The sequence below is a fragment of the Pecten maximus genome, chromosome 2 (genome assembly GCF_902652985.1).
Source record: "Pecten maximus chromosome 2, xPecMax1.1, whole genome shotgun sequence".
In the NCBI taxonomy this organism is placed as follows: Eukaryota; Metazoa; Mollusca; class Bivalvia; order Pectinida; family Pectinidae; genus Pecten; species Pecten maximus.
Window position 1 is genome coordinate 6,610,199 of NC_047016.1, and position 27,959 is coordinate 6,638,157.

The 27,959-nt window shown below is 37.4% G+C and overlaps 1 protein-coding gene across 5 annotated transcripts; it reads right to left on the minus strand.

Annotated features, from left to right (window-relative positions):
• Positions 1 to 2,970: 2,970 nt before the first annotated feature.
• Positions 2,971 to 27,525, minus strand: LOC117315262 (exonuclease mut-7 homolog). Of its 5 annotated transcripts, none has more exons than XM_033869412.1 (18): positions 27,292 to 27,524; positions 24,817 to 25,583; positions 24,304 to 24,357; positions 22,754 to 22,893; positions 21,783 to 21,880; positions 21,233 to 21,306; positions 18,248 to 18,286; positions 16,582 to 16,739; positions 13,151 to 13,319; positions 11,794 to 11,855; positions 11,086 to 11,222; positions 7,443 to 7,552; positions 6,936 to 7,161; positions 5,771 to 5,961; positions 5,270 to 5,437; positions 4,432 to 4,485; positions 4,036 to 4,164; positions 2,971 to 3,626 (listed from the first exon to the last, which is right to left on the minus strand). In XM_033869412.1, exons 1-18 carry the CDS (start codon positions 27,422 to 27,424, stop codon positions 3,258 to 3,260), a joined length of 3,078 nt encoding a protein of 1,025 aa, XP_033725303.1. In that variant the 5' UTR covers positions 27,425 to 27,524; the 3' UTR covers positions 2,971 to 3,257. The 5 variants fall into 5 exon arrangements, with proteins under 5 accessions (XP_033725303.1, XP_033725310.1, XP_033725316.1 ...); XM_033869419.1 differs by having other exon boundaries at positions 27,462 to 27,490; XM_033869425.1 differs by lacking the exon at positions 27,292 to 27,524 and adding an exon at positions 25,694 to 26,599.
• Positions 27,526 to 27,959: the final 434 nt, after the last annotated feature.

The window sequence follows — 27,959 nt, forward strand, 5'->3', positions numbered from 1 at the left end:
CCACACACCACCACGTTGTACAGACTCATTCTTCAGTTCCACTACAGGTAAACCTTTATTATTTTGTCCCCAACCACCGTCACGTTGTACTGACTCATTCTTCAGTTCCACTACAGGTAAACCTTTATTATTTTGTCCCCACCCACCGTCACGTTGTACAGACTCATTCTTCAGTTCCACTACAGGTAAACCTGTATTATTTTGTCACCGCCCCACCGTCACGTTGTACTGACTCATTCTTCAGTTCCACTACAGGTAAACCTTTATTATTTTGTCCCCACCCACCATCACGTTGTACTGACTCATTCTTCAGTTCCACTACAGGTAAACCTTTATTATTTTGTCCCGTCCCAACATCACCTTATACATGCCAGCATCCCAAACAGACAGAAAACGTATGGCGACAGTTGGTACTTTTAAATCTAAATAACGCTGAGGGGTCTAATCTAACAGGGATTCAGTATTAATGTATTTATTGTGTATCACGTTCTTTGATGTATAAAAACTTGTATTTACGTTTGATCTGAAGATAATAACAAAGTTATGAACCTTTTAGATGAGCATCATTTTAATGGGACGGGGTTCACTTCTAACGACAACACAAACGTTGCAAAACGTTTTCATAGGAAAAATAAATCATTTCCATGCAATATTTGTTTTATGATAAAATCAAATGTAATTTTCGATTTTGAGATCTATATAAACTTGACCATTTACATAATTTCAGATTATTTGAACACATTTCTGCAAACCTAATACCTCATTTAAAATCATGTATATCAATTATTGTGTTGACACAACTCGCTCCATTGGACCATATGTTAATTCTAAGTGTCATTTTAGATTTTAAATGAAGATAAGCGAAAGCTTGATTTCGAAAAAAACACCAAAAGACCGCTTAAACCTGCCTAGTCCTAAGTATTTGAAAACAACACACAACAGAATTCGGACATACGATTAATTGTGGAGCGTTCAGGATTAGTGGCACCCAACACACTAACCACACAAATGCGTCAGGTTTCCATACACGTATTCTACAGATTCCTGATTAGATATTTAGAGAGATTCTTAGCAAAATTACAAGAATTTCAGAAATGCGTACAAATATATATATTAATTAACATTAATTTTTGTTGCAATGCATTCAGTTCTTATCCATGGTTTACGAAAAAGTCAGCATGACATCGGACTGTGACCAATGGCCTAATTTGTTTTTTATTTCATATGAGGCCGAGTTCATCAAGAAATTTAGCAGAAAACATGGTAACTTCTGTTTATTTTATACCAGGCTGAATTCATCAAGGAATTTAACAGTCAATTCTGGTTTTTATACGAAACTGAATTCATCAAGGAATTTTACAAAACACAAAAGCCTTACATAATTCTTTAGAATGATATTGAGATAACCCATGATGACATTAAATAACGAGTGATCACCACGTCGATAGTATAGACGTGGGGAAAATGACACCACAACTACTTACAAATGGACCTCAATCTGTACTACTTAAAACGCAGCCAGCAAGGACAGATAACATGTTAAGCTGTTTGGTAGCTCTGTCGAAATTGTCCTTTTTTCAACCGCCGTCTTTCCCATTCTTGATAACGACGCCCTTTCACGTTCTTTTAAAACGTTTTATAATCAACATCTAGATCTTCTGAAATTTCTGTTGATCAGTTAGCATTGTTAAGTTTAAATAAGTCACTGCCTCAGTTTTCACTTAGTCAAATAATATCGGTTTAACGTCCTCGCAACACTCAGGGTCATATGAGGCCCGGATTTCACTTAGAGGTCATGAGATCACTTAGAGGTCACGAGATCACTTAGAGAATGGGCAAAGATGATTGATATCAAGTAATGGGCCCAGATACGATGAGTGATGGTAAAGAAATGGGTCAACATCAGATGATTTCTGGTAAGGAATGGGCCAATTTATGATGACTTATGCTAAGGATCTTATGCTTGATCAAGATACGATGAGAGATGGTAAATGAATTGGCCAAGATGCGATGACAAGGATACGGTAGGTGATGGGAAAGGGACAAGGATACGATCACTGATGATAAAGAGATTAGGACACGATGAGCGATGGTAAAGGAATGGACTAGGACACGATGAGTGATGGTAAAGGAATGGACTAGGATACGATGAGTGATGGTAAAGGAATGGACTAGGATACGATGAGTGATGGTAAAGGAATGGACTAGGATACGATAAGTGATGGTAAAGGAATGGACTAGGATACGATGAGTGATGGTAAAGGAATGGACTAGGATACGATGAGTGATGGTAAAGGAATGGACTAGGATACGATGAGTGATGGTAAAGGAATGGACTAGGATACGATGCGAGACTGGGGCATCTACAATAATGTGGGAGGCTGGGGCATCTATGATTATGTGGGAGGCTGGGGTATCTATGATTATGTGGGAGGTTGTGGTATGTATGATTATGTGGGAGGCTGGGATATGTACGATTATGTGGGAGGTTGGGAGTATGTACGATTATGCGAGTGGCTTGGGTATCTATGATTATGTGGGAGGCTGGGGTATGTACGTTTATGTGGGGACTTGGGTATCTATGATTATGTGGGAGGCTGGGGTATGTACGATTTTGTGGGAGGCTGGGGTATCTATGATTATGTGGGAGGCTGGGGTATGTACGTTTATGTGGGGACTTGGGTATCTATGATTATGTGGGAGGCTGGGGTATCTATGATTATATGGGGACTTGGGTATCTATGATTATGTGGGAGGCTGGGGTATGCAATATACTGGTAGATCTGATTATTGCGAGGTTTGTACGAGAGACACTTCCAGTAAAAAGATCTAGTTATTTCTGGGTTTGTACAGGAGACATGTCCTGGAAGTTAATTTAATTATTTCTAGGATTAATGGGATTAACATGTTCTCTTCTTTTGGAGTTTCGATGCTAAAAGGGAATGTAAAAAACAAACCCCAACAATACCATAATATAAGATTCCTTTTTGAAAATTTATTTACACAATTTTCATTTTTATCATCTTTGCTATTTATATGTTGGCTTATATTCAATGAATTCATAAATGCTGTCTTGAAAGACACTTAACACAGACTTGTCAGAATCATATTGCACCACAATGGCAGTTCTTGGAACACTGGTACATTTAATACCATTCCTGTTTTTGTTGATTAAAAATTAAGACAATACAAACAGGTATGTCCACGTGATTCCCTACTGATCAAAGTCGAACTCCAGTGATGATTCCAAACCTTTGTCACTCACCCAATGTCAAAACATGTGCAAATTGTTCCTTGACTTTTGTGAAGTGCGAACCTTCCCAGAAAACCTTACCACATTTCTGACACACATAAAATAAGTCCACTTTTTCCAGTATGCCTTCAGGTACTGTCTCAATATGTATTGGAGCACCATTTGTCGCTACAGACACATTGGTCCAGTTAACACCATAGCTGGCTAAATCCTTCATACATAACATGTCAGCTTCTGACATAGAGCTAGGATTAGCAATGTTCATCAACATCTGGACCCGGGACCCTGTCACGGACGACTGTTGTTGCTTCCTGAACCATAATTGTCGGGTCTGTTTCTGTGGTATTTTAAGGTACTGGTCACCATTACACACCTGTAACAGTCAACGACTATCTTAGTTATATACTGGTCACCATTACACACCTGTAACAGTCAACAACTATCTTAGTTACTAACCCTGTACACCAATTACATTTCATGCAATTTCTTATCAAATCTTTTACATTCACTTTTCAATGTTTAGGGAAAAACCTCAGGTTACAGCTTACACATATAACAGCTGATTTGAATGGAAATAGTATGTCAGAAAAGGGGTAGGAAAGAGGTATGTGGAACTAAAATGTGGATGTGCTTATTATAAAGGATTCCTACTAATAAATTAATATAATTTCTTCAATGTAAAACATGCTTTCCTATTAAAGTATCTGAAGTTTAAAAGTGTAAAATCTTAGTGGAAGCATCAAGATAAGAATTGGTACATAAGGACACTGACCCTCACTAACCTGACAGCGACTGAAGATGTCCTCAGTTTTCACCTTCACCCCAAAGTGTTCCATGACTTCTATCACCTGTTCCCTTGCAGTCACACTCTGTACACAGTAACACATGTGTTCCCCAACATGTGACCGCACCTGTGATGTATACAGCACTAGCTTATTTCTCATATTACTGTGTTATACATTCGGAAGTGTTGAAAGCCAAACTGAATATGAAAATGATGTCATTCGCATAACCTACGTAAACTTGATATTCCATTCCAACACAGACAAGTATTTACAATTCAAGATCAGTAGATAAACATGATACTGTAAATGATAATTGTAATCCATTTTGTTATAATAAACATTTCTTTATGAGTTTAGAGGTATGGGAAGTTGGCTTGCTGATAAGATATATACCATTATATAAGGGTTTCCGCTGGTTAGCACAATTCTGTTCTGCATTCTGCATATCTATAAGAAAAGAAGGCCAAATTCCAATGACATTATGTAAATAAATGAAAACATTATGTAAATAAATTAAACAGTTAACCAGTACAAAGCTATAAAATATTTCTCAGTTACATTTGTATTATGTTTTTATCATAGACCTGATAATTTTCCTATAAAGGAAATGTGTTCTATGTCGGTAGAGGATCATAGCGTGGATACATAATGGAGTTGAACAGTCTTATCATGGAAGACAAATCAAATTAAAATAGAAGTTATTAGCAACAGAAACTATGTATTTGCCAAATTTGTCATATATCAGTATACAGTGGACCCGCGATAATCTGGACAACTGACAATCCGGATGGAAATGTCCGGGAACGGAATTCCGTAACATTATTTGTATTCACCAGTCTGGAAATTCGGATTCCGAATCCAGAACTCCATTTCCGGAATGGAATGTTATTTCATTAGTAAAATTCCCGCAGTAATTTGGACGATTTTTCTCACCTCACTCTTTTGCGACAAATTTATTTACAAAGTCGACGAAATCTGACAGTCCGAAAAAATGGTGATCTGGACTGCTTGGGCTGGGAACAAAGGAGCCCGGATTATTGAGGGTCCACTGTATGCTTGCTATATTGTCAAGGTGTGACATGGCCTTATAAGGTATAGATTAAGCATTAATTACATCCAGTCTTTGGGAAGTTTACAGAACATTTGTTTAGTGCTTATGAAAATACATTTGATCCTGGGCCTAAAATTTAATATATAAATTCAATAACAAAAAACAGTCAAACATACTGACCTCAATGGTTCTGTCATGGTCCTCATGGTTCTCTAGGATGTAGACATCTACTCCACAACTCCTCAGCTGGCGACCTAGTCCCTGTAACATGGAGTCCACTACGACCTTGAGCTGCCCGGGGGACATGTGGTGACTGGGGCCTGCTCCCCGAGGGTGTGGGGAAGTATACTTCAAACAAAACATACATAGGTATCAAGATGGCTGGTAATACACTATTACTACCCATGATATTTTCATGTGAGAGCAATATTTCTAAACTGTTTGAATTTCATTATGTTTTTTTTCAGGATACATGTGTAATAAAAGAGATTATACCATACTTGATCAAGCTTGTGAAAATTTCCCTTTAGCCCTAGTGGTAGCATGCAATCCTAGAGAGGCAGAAGTCACTAGTATAAGCAATGAGGGCACTGTATATATCATTACTCATTCCTATGCTATAGTTCTTAGATATCTACCACTACAGTAATAGAAATAGACAGTCCAATGTTTCATACATACCTGGGTGGTCTTTGGAGATTTGTTTTTATATGGAAACTTTTGACCTTTAGCCTTGGCCTTCATCTTGTCTCGCTTGCTTGCCTTCATCCACTTCATGCTCACAGGAGGTTCCATGTCAAAGTTCATCTTTAACTTCTGTGCTTGTCTGATCAGTTCGTCATACACTTCCAGTAGAACATGGGCATCCAATGCTGGAATAGCCACACATATACTATACAACCATCCATGTGTACAGTTATACAGGTAGTGTGTACTGTCATACAGGTTATGGGTACAGTCACAGTCATACAGGTAATGTGTACAGTCGTACAGGTAATGTGTACTGTCATACAGGTAATGTGAACAGTCGTACAGGTAATGTGTACAGTCATACAGGTAATGTGTACAGTCGTACAGGTAATGTGTACAGTCGTACAGGTAATGTGAACAGTCATACAGGTAATGTGTACAGTCATACAGGTAATGTGTACAGTCATACAGGTAATGTGTACAGTCGTACAGGTAATGTGTACAGTCATACAGGTAATGTGTACAGTCGTACAGGTAATGTGTACAGACGTACAGGTAATGTGTAGTCATACAGGTAATGTGTACCGTCGTACAGGTAATGTGAACAGTCGTACAGGTAATGTGTACAGTCGTACAGGTAATGTGAACAGTCGTACAGGTAATGTGTACAGTCATACAGGTAATGTGTACAGTCGTACAGGTAATGTGTACAGTCATACAGGTAATGTGTAGTCATACAGGTAATGTGTAGTCATACAGGTAATGTGTACAGTCGTACAGGTAATGTGTACAGTCATACAGGTACTGTGTACAGTCGTACAGGTAATGTGTACAGTCATACAGGTAATGTGTACAGTCGTACAGGTAATGTGTACAGTCGTACAGGTAATGTGTACAGTCATACAGGTAATGTGTAGTCATACAGGTAATGTGTAGTCATACAGGTAATGTGTACAGTCGTACAGGTAATGTGTACAGTCGTACAGGTACTGTGTACAGTCATACAGGTACTGTGTACAGTCGTACAGGTAATGTGTACAGTCGTACAGGTAATGTGTACAGTCGTACAGGTAATGTGTACAGTCGTACAGGTACTGTGTACAGTCATACACTCAGGTAATATGTACAGTCAGACAGTTCACATCATCCAACCTACCTGCATAAGTGATTTGAGCTGGCCGTAATGGTCTCCGTTCCCAATTTGACATCTGTTCCGTTTTACTAAGAGGCCTCCCAAGTGTCTGTCTCACTAATTCACTCAGACCACGTGCTTCTTTCTTGGGGAACTTGATGTTTACTCCACTGTCACAGTCTTCTAATGGAGCATCTTCTTCGTCGGACTGTCCCGTCTCGGGGAGTAGGTTTACCGTTTTATCTATAACCTATAGTGAAGTAGGAGTTGGTAATTGTATATACAGGCAGGCTGAATAAAGCCGAGGTCAAGGCCAGGTCAATTTCTCATCAAATATCATATATAATGCAAAAGTACATGTTTTTAGCAGTTAACTTATTTTTGTACTTTTGATGTAACCATGATAAACTATGATTGTGCTAATTGGAATTTTTATTACTGTTATTAAATATTTCGTTGTATTGGCATATCATCTATAGCTAAATTGAAAAAAGCTGAAAAGGTCGGAAATGTAACAATAATGTTCTCTACCTTCTGAGCAACTTTCTCTAACTCCACAACACGACACATATGTGAAAGGTTTTCTTTCAGGAAGGGAAACATCTTAACAAACATCTGAAAATCTGAGTCTAGTCCATAACCTGAAAATCAATAATTTGTAACACAAATCACAATTTCAGAATTTGCAATCACAATATAAGCTAGAAATTATAACAATTATGATAATATATAAATGATTTAATATACAACATTTACCCTTGGATGTGACTCCCTAGTGATGTCATGGTATATTGTTTGTGCATTTAGTTGCAATTAAATAATTCCCAGTGCTCAGTATACTCCAAGAATGAAGGATTTGTTTTTAGAGTTTCAATGAATTTGTTTTCTTCAACCTGAAGTGTCATTAAAGGTTGGAGTTCTACTAAATTATTCATGGTTAACGAAATATCCACAAAATAAAAGGTACTCATTCACAGGATGGAATGATAATGTCATATTTGGGTCATTCATGTCTGTACATGGAAATATGTCAAATATATAACTTGGTCTACTGCTTTAACTTATCCGTGTTTTACTGTTATGTTTATTACAATGTGGTAGGTAATCAACATGTAACACCTGAACAACGCTACCCTCTGTACATATTTACCTAGTTTGAGTATGGCTGGATTACAGAAGACACACGCCCTCTGTACATATTTACCTAGTTTGAGTATGGCTGGATTACAGAAGACACATGCCCTCTGTACATATTTACCTAGATTGAGTATGGCTGGGTTACAGAAGACACATGCCCTCTGTACATATTTACCTAGATTGAGTATGGCTGGATTACAGTAGACACACGCCCTCTGTACATATTTACCTAGTTTGAGTATGGCTGGATTACAGAAGACACACGCCCTCTGTACATATTTACCTAGTTTGAGTATGGGTAGATTACAGAAGACACACGCCCTCTGTACATATTTACCTAGTTTGAGTATGGCTGGATTACAAAAGACACATGCCCTCTGTACATATTTACCTAGTTTGAGTATGGGTAGATTACAGAAGACACACGCCCTCTGTACATATTTACCTAGTTTGAGTATGGCTGGATTACAGAAGACACACGCCCTCTGTACATATTTACCTAGTTTGAGTATGGCTGGATTACAAAAGACACACGCCCTCTGTACATATTTACCTAGTCTGAGTATGGCTGGATTACAGAAGACACACGCCCTCTGTACATATTTACCTAGTTTGAGTATGGCTGGGTTACAGAAGACACACGCCCTCTGTACATATTTACCTAGTTTGAGTATGGCTGGATTACAGAAGACACATGCCCTCTGTACATATTTACCTAGTTTGAGTATGGGTAGATTACAGAAGACACATGCCCTCTGTACATATTTACCTAGTTTGAGTATGGGTAGATTACAGAAGACACACGCCCTCTGTACATATATACCTAGTTTGAGTATGGCTGGATTACAAAAGACACACGCCCTCTGTACATATTTACCTAGTCTGAGTATGGCTGGATTACAGAAGACCCACGCCCTCTGTACATATTTACCTAGTTTGAGTATGGCTGGATTACAGAAGACACACGCCCTCTGTACATATTTACCTAGATTGAGTATGGCTGGGTTACAGAAGACACACGCCTTCTGTACATATTTACCTAGTTTGAGTATGGGTAGATTACAGAAGACACACGCCCTCTGTACATATATACCTAGTTTGAGTATGGCTGGATTACAAAAGACACACGCCCTCTGTACATATTTACCTAGTCTGAGTATGGCTGGATTACAGAAGACCCACGCCCTCTGTACATATTTACCTAGTTTGAGTATGGCTGGATTACAGAAGACACACGCCCTCTGTACATATTTACCTAGTTTGAGGATGGCTGGATTACAGAAGACACACGCCTTCTGTACATATTTACCTAGTTTGAGTATGGCTGGATTACAGTAGACACACGCCCTCTGTACATATTTACCTAGTTTGAGTATGGCTGGATTACAGAAGATACACGCCCTCTGTACATATTTACCTAGTTTGAGTATGGCTGGATTACAGAAGATACACGCCCTCTGTACATATTTACCTAGTTTGAGTATGGGTAGATTACAGAAGACACACGCCCTCTGTACATATTTACCTAGTTTGAGTATGGCTGGATTACAGAAGACACACGCCCTCTGTACATATTTACCTAGTTTGAGTATGGCTGGATTACAGAAGATACACGCCCTCTGTACATATTTACCTAGTTTGAGTATGGCTGGATTACAGAAGACACACGCCCTCTGTACATATTTACCTAGTTTGAGTATGGCTGGATTACAAAAGACACACGCCCTCTGTACATATTTACCTAGTTTGAGTATGGCTGGATTACAGAAGACACATGCCCTCTGTACATATTTACCTAGTTTGAGTATGGCTGGATTACAGAAGACACATGCCCTCTGTACATATTTACCTAGTTTGAGTACGGCTGGATTACAGAAGACACACGCCCTCTGTACATATTAACCTAGTTTGAGTATGGCTGGATTACAGAAGACACACGCCCTCTGTACATATATACCTAGTCTGAGTATGGCTGGATTACAGAAGACACACGCCCTCTGTACATATTTACCTAGTTTGAGTATGGCTGGATTACAGAAGACACATGCCCTCTGTACATATTTACCTAGTTTGAGTATGGCTGGATTACAGAAGACACACGCCCTCTGTACATATTTACCTAGTTTGAGTATGGCTGGATTACAGAAGACACACGCCCTCTGTACATATTTACCTAGTTTGAGTATGGCTGGATTACAGAAGATACACGCCCTCTGTACATATTTACCTAGTTTGAGTATGGCTGGATTACAGAAGACACACGCCCTCTGTACATATTTACCTAGTTTGAGTACGGCTGGATTACAGAAGACACACGCCCTCTGTACATATTAACCTAGTTTGAGTACGGCTGGATTACAGAAGACACACGCCCTCTGTACATATTTACCTTGTTTGAGTATGGCTGGATTACAGAAGACACACGCCCTCTGTACATATATACCTTGTTTGAGTATGGCTGGGTTACAGAAGACACACGCCCTCTGTACATATATACCTAGTTTGAGTATGGCTGGGTTACAGAAGACACACGCCCTCTGTACATATATACCTAGTTTGAGTATGGGTAGATTACAGAAGACACACGCCCTCTGTACATATTTACCTAGTTTGAGTATGGCTGGATTACAGAAGACACACGCCCTCTGTACATATTTACCTAGTTTGAGTATGGGTAGATTACAGAAGACACACGCCCTCTGTACATATTTACCTAGTTTGAGTATGGCTGGATTACAGAAGACACACGCCCTCTGTACATATTTACCTAGTTTGAGTATGGGTAGATTACAGAAGACACACGCCCTCTGTACATATTTACCTAGTTTGAGTATGGCTGGATTACAGAAGACACACGCCCTCTGTACATATTTACCTAGTTTGAGTATGGGTAGATTACAGAAGACACACGCCCTCTGTACATATTTACCTAGTTTGAGTATGGCTGGATTACAGAAGACACACGCCCTCTGTACATATTTACCTAGTTTGAGTATGGGTAGATTACAGAAGACACACGCCCTCTGTACATATTTACCTAGTTTGAGTATGGCTGGATTACAGAAGACACACGCCACAAACTGCTGCCAGTCGTCCTCCTGTAGATGTTGGGACAGGTAAATGATGTCTAGTAGATAGATATGGTCCAAAACAGCCAGCTGCATCAGGGCCAATCTGTAAAATACCATGGAAACCCTTATACTCTATAAAATACCATGGAAACACTTATACTCTGTAAGTTACCACAGAAACCCTTTTACTCTGCAAGTTACCACAGAAATTCTTATATTCTGTAAGTTACCACAGAAACCCTTATACTCTGTAAGTTACCAGAGAAATTCTTATAATCTGTAAGTTACCATAGAAACCCTTATACTCTGTAAGTTACCACAGAAATTCTTATAATCTGTAAGTTACTAAAGAAACCCTAATACTCTGTAAGTTACCATAGAAACCCTTATACTCTGTAAGTTACCACAGAAATTCTTATACTCTGTAAGTTACCATAGAAACCCTATACTCTGTAAGTTACCAAAGAAACCCTTATACTCTGTTTGTTACCACAGAAACCCTTATACTATGTAAGTTACCATAGAAACCCTTATACTCTGTAAGTTACCAGAGAAATTCTTATACTCTGTAAGTTACCACAGAAATTCTTATACTCTGTAAGTTACCATAGAAACTGGGAATGGTGTCATTAACTGCTTTAAAAAGATAAAGTACTGTTATGTACAAGTTTTACCTTTGAACTGTGTTCCCAAAACCAGGTTTCCATTCTGAATCAATTCCTATAGTTGTTCCAGGCTGAAAAATTCAAGAGAATATTAATAACGAATTGGATCTTCCTAGCATATGCCCTTTAACTCTTTCCGTACTTTGTGTTCTTTCCGGATTCCCTACCGGAAGTAGTTATTAGGCTCGCCCCCGGAAGTTTAAACAAAATGGCAGACTACATGTGCATTTTTGGTGTGTTGTTTTTTTCATATAGAAACAGAAAGGTTTGTGTTATCTTTGAACATGATTAAGAAATATCTAGCAAAATAAGATCTAGATCAGATTTATCACTCTGACACGTCCTAGACTCAGATATCTAAACTGCAAATATAGCAAGCCGCCATATTGTGTACATTAAGAACATATTGAGAAAATATCAACTATTACTCTACCGAAAAAACACTTAAAACAAACTAAATAAAAACTAATTTATTAACCAAAGTGTTTGTTTCAAAAGCTTTGAACACATTTTATATATCATTGCATTTGGTAATTGTATTTATCGGTTGGTGCTGTCAACAAATCAACACTTTTAAAACATCAACTTAGTCTGTCGACTATAGTCGACAGCGGGGAAGACGGAGCTTGAAAGCATGTCGACTATAGTCGACAACGGGGAAGAGGGAGCATATTTTTATGTCGACTATAGTCGACAACGGTACTGAAAGAGTTAGATGTACTTATAACCAGGATAAATTTCACCTATTATAAAACATTCAACTTTCTCAACCCTAAAAAGGAACCTGATTTCAACAAGGTATACAGGGACACAATTAAAATCCTATACATATTGAATACACATTGGAAGGTAGAAGAACAATAAAAACATTGAATAAGGAGAGCAGATCATGGTTTATAAACCTGGTGTCTCTGACCCTACACGTTACAGATATAATACTGGTAAATTACCCATCAAAGTAAAACCATGTGTGAGAAATATCACCAATCACACTCCTCATGTCTGGATTATAGTGGTGTCATTATGATACAAGTATTGAAAGATGTTGTTTGACATCAAAACATTAACAATGGCCCACAACTCTTTTGATACTTGAAGGATGTTGTTTGACATCAAAAACAATAACAATGGCCCACAACCCTTTATAAGATGGGATCATGGGTAATTGGGTCAGACCCAATTTCTGAATGTGACACTGCCTTTCAAACAGGTATTTGCATACAAAGACACTTGTAAGATTACCTGGTATATATACCTGCCATACTGCACACACTAATAATGCAAATCTTAAGTTCCATCCAGTTGTACTTGTGTTACATTAGATAAAACATATATGACCTTTCAGATATCTGAGTTGTGGCATTACCCGAGACAGTCGTTGCAAACATGCCGAGTAGCTTTCCTTTGTGTTAACCATAGTGATTGCGTCCTGGGAGATCTTCAGTGGATACCAGGATGTTTTTATGTCACCATCAGTATAGCAGTCAGCGTCCCAGTCCTCACCATCTATATTTTCTGTAGTAAGGCCAGGATTTCTGATGTAAATACAAACAATTAGGATAAAATCTTGTAATAACCAGAGGGATCTTGGCGCCCACCATTGAATGATCTTCATAGGTTCCATGTCGGATTGATCTTTTCTCTACTTTTCCCTTCATTTTACTAATCTGTGCAAATTGAGACATCCCTCCAGTACTTTTCAAACAAGGGAATCCAAGCTATATAAGAAATTTGAGATTTAACGATAATGGCTGTTTGTTTGCCAGGTTGTTTAAAGGACAGACTGGTCCAAAAATGCAATACAAGGGACCAAGGGGAACCTACTTATGAAATTTGAGAAAGATCCCTTCAGTACTTTCTCAGAAATAGTGATAACAAACATAAATTGTCAAAATCCAAGATGGCTGCCTGTCAGCCATGTTGTTTTCTGATTGGTCTCAAAACGCAATATGCATAACTAGGCACCAAGGGGAACCTACATATGAAATTTGAGAAAGATCCCGTTAGTACTTTCTCAGAAATAGCGATAACAAACTTCAATGGTCAAAATCCAAGATGGCTGCCTGTCGGCCATGTTGTTTTCCGATTGGTCTCAAAATGCAATATGCATAACAAGGCACCAAGAGGAACCTACATATGAAATTTGAGAAAGATCCCTTCAGTACTTTCTGAGAAATAGCGATAACAAACTTCAATTGTCAATATCCAAGATGGCTACCTGTCAGCCATGTTGTTTTCTGATTGGTCTCAAAATGCAGTATGCATATCAAGGCACTGAGGGGAAGGTATGTATGAAATTTGAGAAAGATCCCTTCGTTACTTTCTGAGAAATAGCGATAACAAACTTCAATTGTCAAAATCCAAGATGGCTGCCTGTCGGCCAGGTTGTTTTCCGATTGGTCTCAAAATGCAATATGCATAACTAGGCAACAAGAGGAACCTACATATGAAATTTGAGAAAGATCCCTTCATCACTTTCTGAGAAATAGCGATAACAAACTTCAATTGTCAAAATCCAAGATGGCTGCCTGTCGGCCAGGTTGTTTTCCGATTGGTCTCAAAATGCAATAGGCATAACAAGGCACCAAGAGGAACCTACATATGAAATTTGAGAAAGATCCCTTCAGTACTTTCTGAGAAATAGCGATAACAAACTTCAATTGTCAATATCCAAGATGGCTACCTGTCAGCCATGTTGTTTTCTGATTGGTCTCAAAATGCAAGAGGAACCTACATATGAAATTTGAGAAAGATCCCTTCATCACTTTCTGAGAAATAGCGATAACAAACTTCAATTGTCAAAATCCAAGATGGCTGCCTGTCGGCCAGGTTGTTTTCCGATTGGTCTCAAAATGCAATAGGCATAACAAGGCACCAAGAGGAACCTACATATGAAATTTGAGAAAGATCCCTTCAGTACTTTCTCAGAAATAGCGATAACAAACTTCAATTGTCAAAATCCAAGATGGCTGCCTGTCGGCCATGTTGTTTTCCGATTGGTCTCAAAATGCAATATGCATAACTAGGCACCAAGGGGAACCTACATATGAAATTTGAGAAAGATCCCTTCAGTACTTTCTGAGAAATAGCGATAACAATCTTCAATGGTCAAAATCCAAGATGGCTGCCTGTCGGCCATGTTGTTTTCCGATTGGTTTCAAAATGCAATATACATAACTAGGCACCAAGTGGAACCTAAATATGAAATTTGAGAGAGATCCCTTCAGTACTTTCTCAGAAATAGCGATAACAAACTTCAATTGTCAAAATCCAAGATGGCTGCCTGTCGGCCATGTTGTTTTTTGATTGGTCTCAAAATGCAATATGCATAACTAGGCACCAAGAGGAACCTACATATGAAATTTGAGAAAGATCCCTTCATTATTTTCTGAGAAATAGCGATAACAAACTTCAATTGTCAAAATCCAAGATGGCTGCCTGTCGGCCATGTTGTTTTCCGATTTGTCTCAAAATGCAATATGCATAACTAGTCACCAAGGGGAACCTACATATGAAATTTGAGAAAGATCCCTTCATTATTTTCTGAGAAATAGCGATAACAAACTTCAATTGTCAAAATCCAAGATGGCTGCCTGTCGGCCATGTTGTTTTCCGATTTGTCTCAAAATGCAATATGCATAACTAGTCACCAAGGGGAACCTACATATGAAATTTGAGAAAGATCCCTTCAGTACTTTCTGAGAAATAGCGATAACAAACTTCAATTGTCAAAATCCAAGATGGCTGCCTGTCGGCCATGTTGTTTTCCGATTGGTCTCAAAATGCAATATGCATAACTAGGCACCAAGGGGAACCTACATATGAAATTTGAGAAAGATCCCTTCAGTACTTTCTGAGGATTAGCGATAACAAGAATTGTTTACGGACGGACGGAGGGACGGAAGGACGGACGGACGGAGGGACGGACGGACGACGGACCACGGACGCAGGGCGATTTGAATAGCCCACCATCTGATGATGGTGGGCTAAAAATGCCATGCTGTTTTTGGCATATTCTTTTTAATAGAGTCCCACATTAAGACAAGGGGCCCAGAGGGCTTGCATTACTCACCTGGAAATTTCAGTAATTATATTACAAATATTTCCTACTTTTCGAGCTGCCTCTCCCAACCATGGTTCAAACCAAATGTGGAGGAAATCCTGTCATTCTTACAGGAGATGAAGGTTTTAAAGAATTTGTTATATTTTCTCTTTTAGACCTCTTCACCTCAAGGTAGCCACACCCCTCAATATACAACATTGAGTCTCCTATGCCTAAATATGCTCCAGACCAAAAGTTTGGAAGGCCTGTCAGACTGACAGATTACTGGAATATTCTGAAGCAAACTCAGCCATAAAACAAAATATAATATCAAATACATTGTTGACAGTAGAAAATGGAGCTAATACCGATGAACACTTGATTTGTATCTGAAGTATGACATTGACCTTTGACCTTCAATGCTGAAATGTAATTGCTAGTAAGCACTTTAAAGAAAGAAGCAATGTATGAAGTATCAGTTTGATTTGCAAAAGCAAAACAAGTTATTGCATGGAGTTAGATTGGACAAAACAAACTCTAGATTTTGCATGTAAGGCAATCTGTTTATTTATATTTAATAACAGTGACCTAGACCTTTGACCCTGTATGAAGTTTGAGGTAGATTGTTTTGAAGTATCAGTATTGCCATGTGTAATTGCCTGAATAATGACTTCCTGTCATTCAAACTTTCATTTAAAAGTCTATCTTAGATTTGTCACATACACTCTGGATGACCCGTCCATGTTTCCACTCACTCTTTCAGGCTCTTCCTGTGTTCGGCCACCACTGGAGGAATACATTCGTCAGACAACTCGTAATGATCTGCCCATTTTGCCGCTGCTGTCGTCTCATTGTAACACATCAGCTGTTCTATTAATTGTTCCTTTAGAAAGGCACTATCACCAACGGCACTCTGTAGATAAACAAGGCCATCAAATAATATAGACAGGTGTTATCACCGACGGCACTCTGTAGATAAACAAGGCCATCAAATAATATAGACAGGTGTTATCACCGACGGCACTCTGTAGATAAACAAGGCCATCAAATATTATAGAAACAATGCCATCAAATAATATAGACAGTTTTTATCACCGACAGTGCTTTGTAGTTAAACAAGGCCATCAAATAATATAGACAGGTATTATCAACGACAGTGCTTTGTAGTTAAACAAGGCCATCAAATAATATAGACAGTTATTATCACCGACAGTGCTTTGTAGTTAAACAAGGCCATCAAATAATATAGACAGGTATTATCACCGACGGCATTCTGTATATATACAAGGCCATCAAATATTATAGATAGGTTTTATCACCGACGGCCCTCTGTAGTTAAACAAGGCCATCAAATATTATAGAAACAAGGCCATCAAATAATATAGACAGATATTATCACCGACAGTGCTTTGTAGTTAAACAAGGCCATCAAATAATATAGACAGATATTATCACCGACAGTGCTTTGTAGTTAAACAAGGCCATCAAATATTATAGACAGGTATTATCATCAACGCCACTCTGTATTTAACAAGGCCATAATATATTATAAACAGGTTTTATCACCAACGGTGCTTTTTAGTTAAACAAGGTCAGTAAAGACAATTTATGTACATGTATTACGTTATTAACATGTATTACGTTATTAACATGTATTACACTATTAACATGTATTACATTAATAACATGTATTACATTATTAACATGTATTATATTAACATGTATTACATTATTAACATGTATTACATTATTAACATGTATTACATTATTAACATGTATTACATTATTAACATGTATTACATTATTAACATGTATTATATTAACATGTATTACATTATTAACATGTATTACATTATTAACATGTATTACGTTATTAACATGTATTACATTATTAACATGTATTACATTATTAACATGTATTACATTATTAACATGTATTACATTATTAACATGTATTATATTAACATGTATTACATTATTAACATGTATTACATTATTAACATGTATTACATTATTAACATGTATTACATTATTAACATGTATTACATTATTAACATGTATTACGTTATTAACATGTATTACACTATTAACATGTATTACGCTGTTAACATGTATCACGTTATTTACGTATTACATTATTAACATGTATTCCAGAGCACTTTCTCTTCCAGAGAGATAATGAAACTATTAAGATGACTTTTTTTATATATCATATATGCACAATGTAGTTTGATAAAGTTAACAGTTTAAACGAAATATGTGATTTAACATCTTTAAAGAAAGTCTGAAAATATTTATTCTTTTAAACCGAAGGATGGATAACTTTGGTGATCCCCTAGAAAATATTAGAATGAAATCACTTTTATTGCTTGGATATCTTACACCACTAAATAAGCACTGATTACTGATTTGCATACATACCTGCACCATTTCTTCCCAGCTTCCAGCTCCCATTGATCCCTGTAATGAGGTAACAAGATACTGTAGAATGACAAGGATTTTAGAGCAGTGATTTGAGTGATACACAACCACTCAACACCTCTATCAAACTCAACGACATAAGCCACTCAACACCTCTATCAAACTCAACGACATAAGCCACTCAACACCTCTATCAAACTCAACGACATAAGCCACTCAACACCTCTATCAAACTCAACGACATAAGCCACTCAACACCTCTATCAAACTCAACGACATAAGCCACTCAACACCTCTATCAAACTCAACGACATAAGCCACTCAACACCTCTATCAAACTCAACGACATAAGCCACTCAACACCTCTATCAAACTCAACGACATAAGCCACTCAACACCTCTATCAAACTCAACGACATAAGCCACTCAACACCTCTATCAAACTCAACGACATAAGCCACTCAACACCTCTATCAAACTCAACGACATAAGCCACTCAACACCTCTATCAAACTCAACGACATAAGCCACTCATCACCTCTATCAAACTTAACAACATAAGCCACTCAACACCTCTATCAAACTTAACAACATAAGCCACTCAACACCTCTATCAAACTCAACGACATAAGAAGTCCAGGGAAACTTGTATAGCTCACCTGTTCTGAAGCTTATGGATGCGAGACTTAATTCAAGGTCATTGGTTTGAACAAACTTGGTAGCCCTTAATATCAGAAAGAAATTCACTCTGTATCATTGCCCTTTAGTGATAGATTGTTTATGGATTTTATTTTTTTGCCACAGACAATTTAAACTGTACATTATAAGCTCACGTGTCTTTTGGGCAGATGAGGTAAAAATAAGGATTGACACATTTTTTTTTAAAAAACTAATACAATTCTCTATAGTATTTATTTACAAATTAGGGCCATGGCAGATGTGGAATAGACAAGCTTAGTTGGGCACACCCTGGAGTATCTGTAGGGAGGTGTGTGTGGTAGGTGTGCATGTATATCATCAAGGTTTACTTCAGGCAAGCTTGGCACACCCTGGGGTATCTGTAGGGAGGTGTGTGTGGTAGGTGTGCATTCACATCATCAAGGTTTACTTCAGACAAGCTGGGCACACCCTGGAGTATCTGTAGGGAGGTGTGTGTGGTAGGTGTGCATGTATATCATCAAGGTTTACTTCAGACAAGCTGGGCACACCCTGGGGTATCTGTAGGGAGGTGTGTGTGGTAGGTGTGCATGTATATCATCAAGGTTTACTTCAGACAAGCTGGGCACACCCTGGAGTATCTGTAGGGAGGTGTGTGTGGTGGGTGTGCATGTATATCATCAAGGTTTACTTCAGACAAGCTGGGCACACCCTGGAGTATCTGTAGGGAGGTGTGTGTGGTAGGTGTGCATTCACATCATCAAGGTTTACTTCAAACAAGCTGGGCACACCCTGGAGTATCTGTAGGGAGGTGTGTGTGGTAGGTGTGCATGTATATCATCAAGGTTTACTTCAGACAAGCTGGGCACACCCTGGAGTATCTGTAGGGAGGTGTGTGTGATGGGCGTGCATGTATATCATCAAGGTTTACTTCAGGCAAGCTGGGCACACCCTGGGGTATCTGTAGGGAGGTGTGTGTGGTAGGTGTGCATGTATATCATCAAGGTTTACTTCAGACAAGCTGGGCACACCCTGGAGTATCTGTAGGGAGGTGTGTGTGGTGGGCGTGCATGTATATCATCAAGGTTTACTTCAGACAAGCTGGGCACACCCTGGAGTATCTGTAGGGAGGTGTGTGTGGTAGGTGTGCATGTATATCATCAAGGTTTACTTCAGACAAGCTGGGCACACCCTGGAGTATCTGTAGGGAGGTGTGTGTGGTGGGCGTGCATGTATATCATCAAGGTTTACTTCAGGCAAGCTGGGCACACCCTGGGGTATCTGTAGGGAGGTGTGTGTGGTGGGCGTGCATGTATATCATCAAGGTTTACTTCAGGCAAGCTGGGCACACCCTGGAGTATCTGTAGGGAGGTGTGTGTGATGGGCGTGCATGTATATCATCAAGGTTTACTTCAGGTAAGCTGGGCACACCCTGGGGTATCTGTAGGGAGGTGTGTGTGGTGGGTGTGCATGTATATCATCAAGGTTTACTTCAGGCAAGCTGGGCACACCCTGGAGTATCTGTAGGGAGGTGTGTGTGATAGGCGTGCATGTATATCATCAAGGTTTACTTCAGGTAAGCTGGGCACACCCTGGGGTATCTGTAGGGAGGTGTGTGTGGTGGGCGTGCATGTATATCATCAAGGTTTACTTCAGGCAAGCTGGGCACACCCTGGAGTATCTGTAGGGAGGTGTGTGTGATGGGCGTGCATGTATATCATCAAGGTTTACTTCAGGTAAGCTGGGCACACCCTGGGGTATCTGTAGGGAGGTGTGTGTGGTGGGCGTGCATGTATATCATCAAGGTTTACTTCAGGTAAGCTGGGCACACCCTGGGGTATCTGTAGGGAGGTGTGTGTGGTAGGTGTGCATGTATATCATCAAGGTTTACTTCAGGCAAGCTGGGCACACCCTGGGGTATCTGTAGGGAGGTGTGTGTGGTAGGTGTGCATGTATATCATCAAGGTTTACTTCAGGCAAGCTGGGCACACCCTGGAGTATCTGTAGGGAGGTGTGTGTGAGAGTGTCTTTGTGTGTATGTACATCATCAATGTTCATATCAGGATTTTGTATAATCCATGAGTAGTTGGTATGAAGATATTTGACGAAATGTCACAGGAGCTTTGACAATCTGGAAATGTTCTAACTGGAACCAAAACGTCTTGATTAATGAGGACGATTGTTACAGAACCTTTAAATAATATGACCACTCTATCCTCCAGTGATAAGTTTACTTCATTAGCGATATTGTATTAAGATATAAACAGAGCAGACATTGAAACACTGCAGTGAATATATTCCTACAGCCAACCAGTGATGTATACCTACCTCTATATATCTTTTATACAACAGGTACTTGACCGCTCCTAGTCCTCTTGCATTGCTGATGTTTGGGCACAAATCTAGGAAGATAAGGTATACTACAATATGACATACCACGACAAAAAACAAGCAATATTATTGGATTTGTTTCAAGATTTCAAGATTTTATTTTCACTCAGACACACATAATAGTGTATAACAAGAGGTCAGACATTTTCAACAGAATGGATGCATGACAGGCAAAATATAATATAATTTGAAGAGGAAATGTGGGAAAATACATTTTAACCTTTCATAAATATAATTATTAATATAATAAAGCTTACATACTGCATAATCACAATGCTGGATGATAAAGGTGTGTTATAATAACTCGACTAGTTTTTGGATAAATAAACTGACATTCATATACAATTTCTTATAAAAGATTGAGAACATTCCTTTCATTTTAAAGTAATTAGGATTTCTGTAGTAGTAATTTGGGATATATTTACTACGCAACTGGAGTACATTATGGTTGTTACACACAAATAAAAAATGGAACATGGTAACTTACCTGGAGAAATATCATACAGCTTCATCAAGCGGGCGGCCAGCTTACTTAGAGGTTTCCAGTGCATCTTTTCTCGTTTCACATTTTGCACACCTGACGAACTACAAATAAAACCAAACCTTCTCCTAAACAAACTGGATTATTGCTATTCAGATCATACCATTAACTGTATAAACAAACTGGATTATTGCTATTCAGATCATACCATTAACTGTATAAACAAACTGGATTATTGCTATTCAGATCATACCATTAACTGTATAAACAAACTGGATTATTGCTATTCAGATCATACCATTAACTGTATAAACAAACTGGATTATTGCTATTCAGATCATACCATTAACTGTATAAACAAACTGGATTATTGCTATTCAGATCATACCATTAACTGTATAAACAAACTGGATTATTGCTATTCAGATCATACCATTAACTGTATAAACAAACTGGATTATTGCTATTCAGATCATACCATTAACTGTATAAACAAACTGGATTATTGCTATTCAGATCATACCATTAACTGTATAAACAAACTGGATTATTGCTATTCAGATCATACCATTAACTGTATAAACAAACTGGATTATTGCTATTCAGATCATACCATTAACTGTATAATCAATGCTGACGGGTGACATCAACAAAACGTGGTTTAGAAGTGGTGTCTTAACATATGACGTTTCAACAGATGAGATCTCATGAGACTGGTAAACCAAGATCACACTTTATACATTCTGAAGAGTTATATCCCTTTATGGTTTCACAACAAGTATTCATATTACGTCAAGAGATGAAGTAAAAAGAGAATGGAGTAAGTCAGAACCAATAAGTATTTTCATTGCAACTTTAATTTCTTTATAGAAACTAAATCTTACAAATAATTTTGTTATCTATCTATTTTCCTCAATAATATGAATATGTTCCTTGCAGCTCCCCTATAAAACCTCAATTTCTGTGGTTATATTTACCCGATAATGGCGGCCATATCGACAGATCGATCACAAAGTCTGTCAAGCATCTGTACAACTAGCAGCTGTTGACCTGGGTTTCCCATTAAAAAGGTTTCTATCAAGTTCACCTTGTCTTGTAAGATCAGTGGTAAAACAATCTGTAACAGAATTTGTTGTGTTATATCTGTAATAGGTTTGGAGTATTATATCTGTAATAGATTTGGTGTGTTATATCTGTAATAGATTTGTTGTGTTATATCTGTAATAGATTTGGTGTGTTATATCTGTAATAGATTTGGAGTGTTATATCTGTAATAGATTTGGTATGTTATATCTGTAATAGATTTGGTATGTTATATCTGTAATAGATTTGGTGTGTTATATCTGTAATAGATTTGGTGTGTTATATCTGTAATAGATTTGGAGTGTTATATCTGTAATAGATTTGGTATGTTATATCTGTAATAGATTTGGTATGTTATATCTGTAATAGATTTGGTGTGTTATATCTGTAATAGATTTGGAGTGTTATATCTGTAATAGATTTGGTGTGTTATATCTGTAATAGATTTGAAGTGTTGTATCTGTAATAGGTTTGGAGTGTTATATCTGTTAAAGATTTGGTATGTTATATCTGTAATAGGTTTGGAGTGTTATATCTGTAACAGATTTGGTATGTTATATCTGTAATAGATTTGGTGTGTTATATCTGTAAAAGATTTGGTGTGTTATATCTGTAATAGGTTTGGAGTGTTATATCTGTAACAGATTTGGAGTGTTATATCTGTAAAAGATTTAGAGTGTTGTATCTGTAATAGGTTTGGAGTGTTATATCTGTAAAAGATTTGGTGTGTTATATCTGTAATAGGTTTGGAGTGTTATATCTGTAACAGATTTGGAGTGTTATATTTCTGTGTAATCCTCGTCTATCATGCAATTATCCTTTTTTTTCTTTTTTAATTCATAATGATATAAGAATTGAATCCTGTTGCAGTTTTTTACACATCAAAGAAGAGAGTAAAGAGGTAAGGTTTAAACAACAACTATGTGGTAATGTTTACATGATAAAGGGTTAAAAAATAAAATTTAAAGACACAAGTAAACTGATCAACATTATCATAGTTAAAATGTTTTTTTTTATTTGTTTTCACAAAATCGAACTTGTAAATTGAGATGAAAAATGTGAAATATGAAACATTCCTGTTACTCTAACATAAATATGGTATATGGCCATCTTATATCGTAACTATAACTACTATCCCTGATTGGTACATTAACCAACTACCATGGTATAATAGTGTAATATATATATAGTGTAATGTAAACTCGTATCCATATTGGTGTATATGTACAAGTCATGAAAAAAATGAGAAAATTTGGAGGGCTACAGGTGTTATGCCCCTTTATTTTCTTCACAGCCCTGTGATTTTAAATTATCAAATAGAAAAAAAGTTTGGAATAAGAAGGTGTACAACTTGTATTTTGGAATGTTTTACTGTGATACAATTATATCATTTTTAATAGGTACTTAGTAAACTTCCAATAACACAAAATTTATTTTAACAAACCTCTTCTACAGAGAAATGGTCCTGTAAACCTAGTTTACCAGCACAAACAGCAGCCTGAAACAGATCCATAATGAAAGTAGATATACTACTAGGCGTGGTATTCATCAACATGTACTGTACTCAGTAACAATACTAGATAGTAGGCAAAGTTTATTTTTAGTTTGTATACTTACACATGTATTTTTAGGAGTTATTATTTCTTCTGTTCTTCTGTTTTGCAATAAATATCCACAAAGTTTCATTATACATGACAGTGCATTTTGTGTAAAATATTTAAATGCAACATTTGATATTATGATATATATTAGCTAGAATCCCTCCCCAGTATAAAAAAATCCAATTACTGGTCAGTCATTAGAATGCCACTCATGTACATATATATGTATCTGTTCACAGCAACCATCATTCAAATACAGTGGCCTTTGCTTTAAAATATCAGTTTGATATATAAATAATATGTCATCTGAATTTTCTCAGAGATGAAATTATAACATTTAATTTGAACATATTTACCTCTTTAAATTTATGTTTCTCCAGAAAGCACCTCAGTACAGGCACCAAAAAGCTGTTCTCTGGGTGGTCAAGCTGGAATGCCTTTATAGCTAAGCCAATCATAGTCATATGGTAGCGAGTGCACATGTGTAACACATGTAATTTCAAGTCCTGTGTGAGAAGAAACTGTGAATATTTGTGAATGTTTTCTTTTGAACTGCACCAATTGTCAAACTCTTTCATGATGCAATAGGCGAGAGTTGATGTCTTTGGCAGATGATAATCTTTGCTTTTTTCTACAATATAAGCGACCAGAGTGTAAGGATTTGTACATTTAGACAGATGGTGTCTCAATGTCCTGTACACATTGGTCTTGTCTTTTTTTGTATCATCACCCCACTTATCTTCTAGTTCCTCTAAAATTTTCTTCATTTCACCAACAGTTGTCTCCCTTTGTGTTTTGTCCATATTTGCTGCCATCCACTTTGATGTATTTGTTACAGAAATCTGTTTAAAACTTGTTGCTTTGGTTGAGCTTCCAGATTTTGTCTTTCGATCCAATTCCTCTTTCTGAAGAGGTGGAAAATGAGCTGCATAAAAATTATCACATTCTTCAAGATTACCTTCAGCACCACCTGGCACCAGGTTAAGTTCGTCTGGCTGAGCCATACTGTGTTTGGATATCCCACGTTTCTTTGCTGCCAAAGAGGAGCGATTTGATTTAGTTTTCCCTTTCTTTACTGATGCCTGTAATATCTTAACTGGTTCATTTTCTTCAACTGGCAATGCTGTGAAAAGAAAAAGGGTGATTAAAATCTATTCAACTGTATCTCAATACAAAAAATATGTATATATTATAATGTTATCAACTTTTTTTTTCAAATTGTGGAATACTTACTATACATTTACTGGTGTATGAGCATGATCATTTGTCAAGTTTGCCAAATATGGAGATCTCAGCAGGATCTTGGCACCTATCAATATATCTTCATCACTGATGGGGATCTATATATGTGAGCTTAATCTTTTCTTTATTTTTCTCTTCTTCAGAAAATACCCTAATTTGAACATGCACAGTTTCGTAGGATCTTATTACGAATATCCAACATGACACCACTCATATAAGGGTGAAGCGACATTTTCAAATTTTTAACTCCCTACTTTTACAGTAGATAATATGATATACACCCGTCATTCATCTGTTCATAGTTGTTGGAAGATTAGAAATAATATTTCTGCTTTTACTTCTACCAGTTAAAGGCCACAGGTGTGCTCTGTGAAGGAACAGGAACAGGATTCGAATGTGCAGATACACGACTGATTTGAAGGAGAATAAGGAGGTGGAGGAAATAATTTCGAATAGAAGGTTATTCCAATCTTTAATTGTCCAAGGAAAGAAAGACATCCTACATGGAAAGGAAACATTATAGCTGTGCCTAGTTTGTCTTGCCATATATATATATACCCCTAGCTACAATGGTTATAAAATTAGCCAGCATGTCTTTTCTGCAATCTGCAAGACTGCATTATTTCAGATGATCTAACATGTTACCAATGCTATAGGCAACATAATGGGCAGCCCTGTGCTAGATCATCTCAAATTTATCATTTTTGCTTTTCAAGTTGTGGCCCCACATTGATTGGACTGCATGCTCCAGTTTATGATCATGTGACATGTGTGGATGACTTATGTCTAATCTTCCCAACAGAGATCTAGAGGACTTCCGAAAAGATGTATAATTCATTGAGACCACTTTGCAAAGAGTGGGCATCTCTCTGTGTTATGGCCAGGTAACGTCATTTATCCTGCAACTGCCACCGCATTGTCGGAATACACCCACCGTATATATATTTTTGCTGTATACGGCAGTGACGGAAAACAGCTGTATTTTGGAATCTTAGCACGTGCGTCAGTTCGACTGACCTACTTCAAAGTGAAACTACGTTTAAAAGGCGAACATATTTCTATCATTTTCAACACCGTTTCACTTCAAATGATTATTTTTTATGAGCATTTTTATGACTGTTGCAGGATAAATAGAATACATGGTCAGTGTCTTAAAATATAAGCTGTATTTTTGGCTGGGGACAGAAAGACAAAAGTGGCGAGCTTCGCCAAAATACAGCTTATATTTTAAGACACTGACCATGTATTCTCTATATACATGTACATGATGGTATCATCTACAGAGTCTGATAGCAAGTTTGGAGACCCTGATCATATAATAGGCAAGAATGAGACATTTCCCCATCTTTAATTAGTTACTATCTGGATTAATTACAGATAAATAGATATTCAGAGACATTGTCCCTAAAGACATATATACTGTTGTGTACAGTACAAGAGCATGGCTCACCTTATCAAAGCCTCACTCATGTATTACACTGTTACATAGTCTATTAAAATACTTAGGTGTATACTTAGACAAGAAGGTTTTTGTGTTATATCATGTTGACAGTAGTTCTAACGTTTATAAAACATTCAGAATAATAAACCTTTCAATAAACTTGTGTAAATTTGTTGTTCCTCTTCGTTGGTCTGTGTTCCTCTTTCTTCTGTTTTCCTATAGAAAAGTGAGCTATAAATACATCTGCATATTTCCCAAACAGCCCCAACTAAAACTATCATGCTACATCCACTAATAAGTCAACCTTAATAGCCATACCATATTTTAAACATTGGCTTTTAAACATGTGCCAGAAGTTAATGAAAATGGGGAAATACTACAAACCTATTCATTCAGAGCGTGATGGAGCTAAACGGACCGGATCGAAGGCAATGTCAATATCTAATGAGCGAACTGATATGTGTTTAAATGCTCATATTTTCACTACTAGAGTGTCCAATTAGATCTTTAACATACACTTTGACTAGCTTTACTGTTTGCTAGAGTACAGTTGAAATTTTGGGCCATTTATGTTTTATTTTAATTCGGACCGAAATGACTTAGATTGGAGCAAAGTTGCTTTGGTAACATTGGGACGAAAAATCTGTTCCTGACATCGTCATTGCACAGACAAATATAAATCTGTATATATATTCAGCAAAAAAAATCGAAGAAGGATATCGGGTCTAGGAAATAATTTAGTAGAATTAGCAATAATTGCAATTCTTTATTATGAAACCATTTTTAAATTGTCCGCTTTTTAGTATCTACCTGTGA

What these genes read in the sequence shown, in the direction of transcription:
- LOC117315262 (XM_033869412.1), bottom strand. Translation starts at nt 27,424, where the DNA reads ATGATAGTTTTAGTTGGGGCTGTTTGGGAAATATGCAGATGTATTTAT. An exon ending in TAGAGAAAGTTGCTCAGAAG is followed by an intron (nt 7,162 to 7,442) that starts GTAGAGAACATT and finishes ACTTCACTATAG; the next exon opens with GTTATAGATAAAACGGTAAA. An exon ending in AGCTCAAATCACTTATGCAG is followed by an intron (nt 5,962 to 6,935) that starts GTAGGTTGGATG and finishes TGGCTATTCCAG; the next exon opens with CATTGGATGCCCATGTTCTA.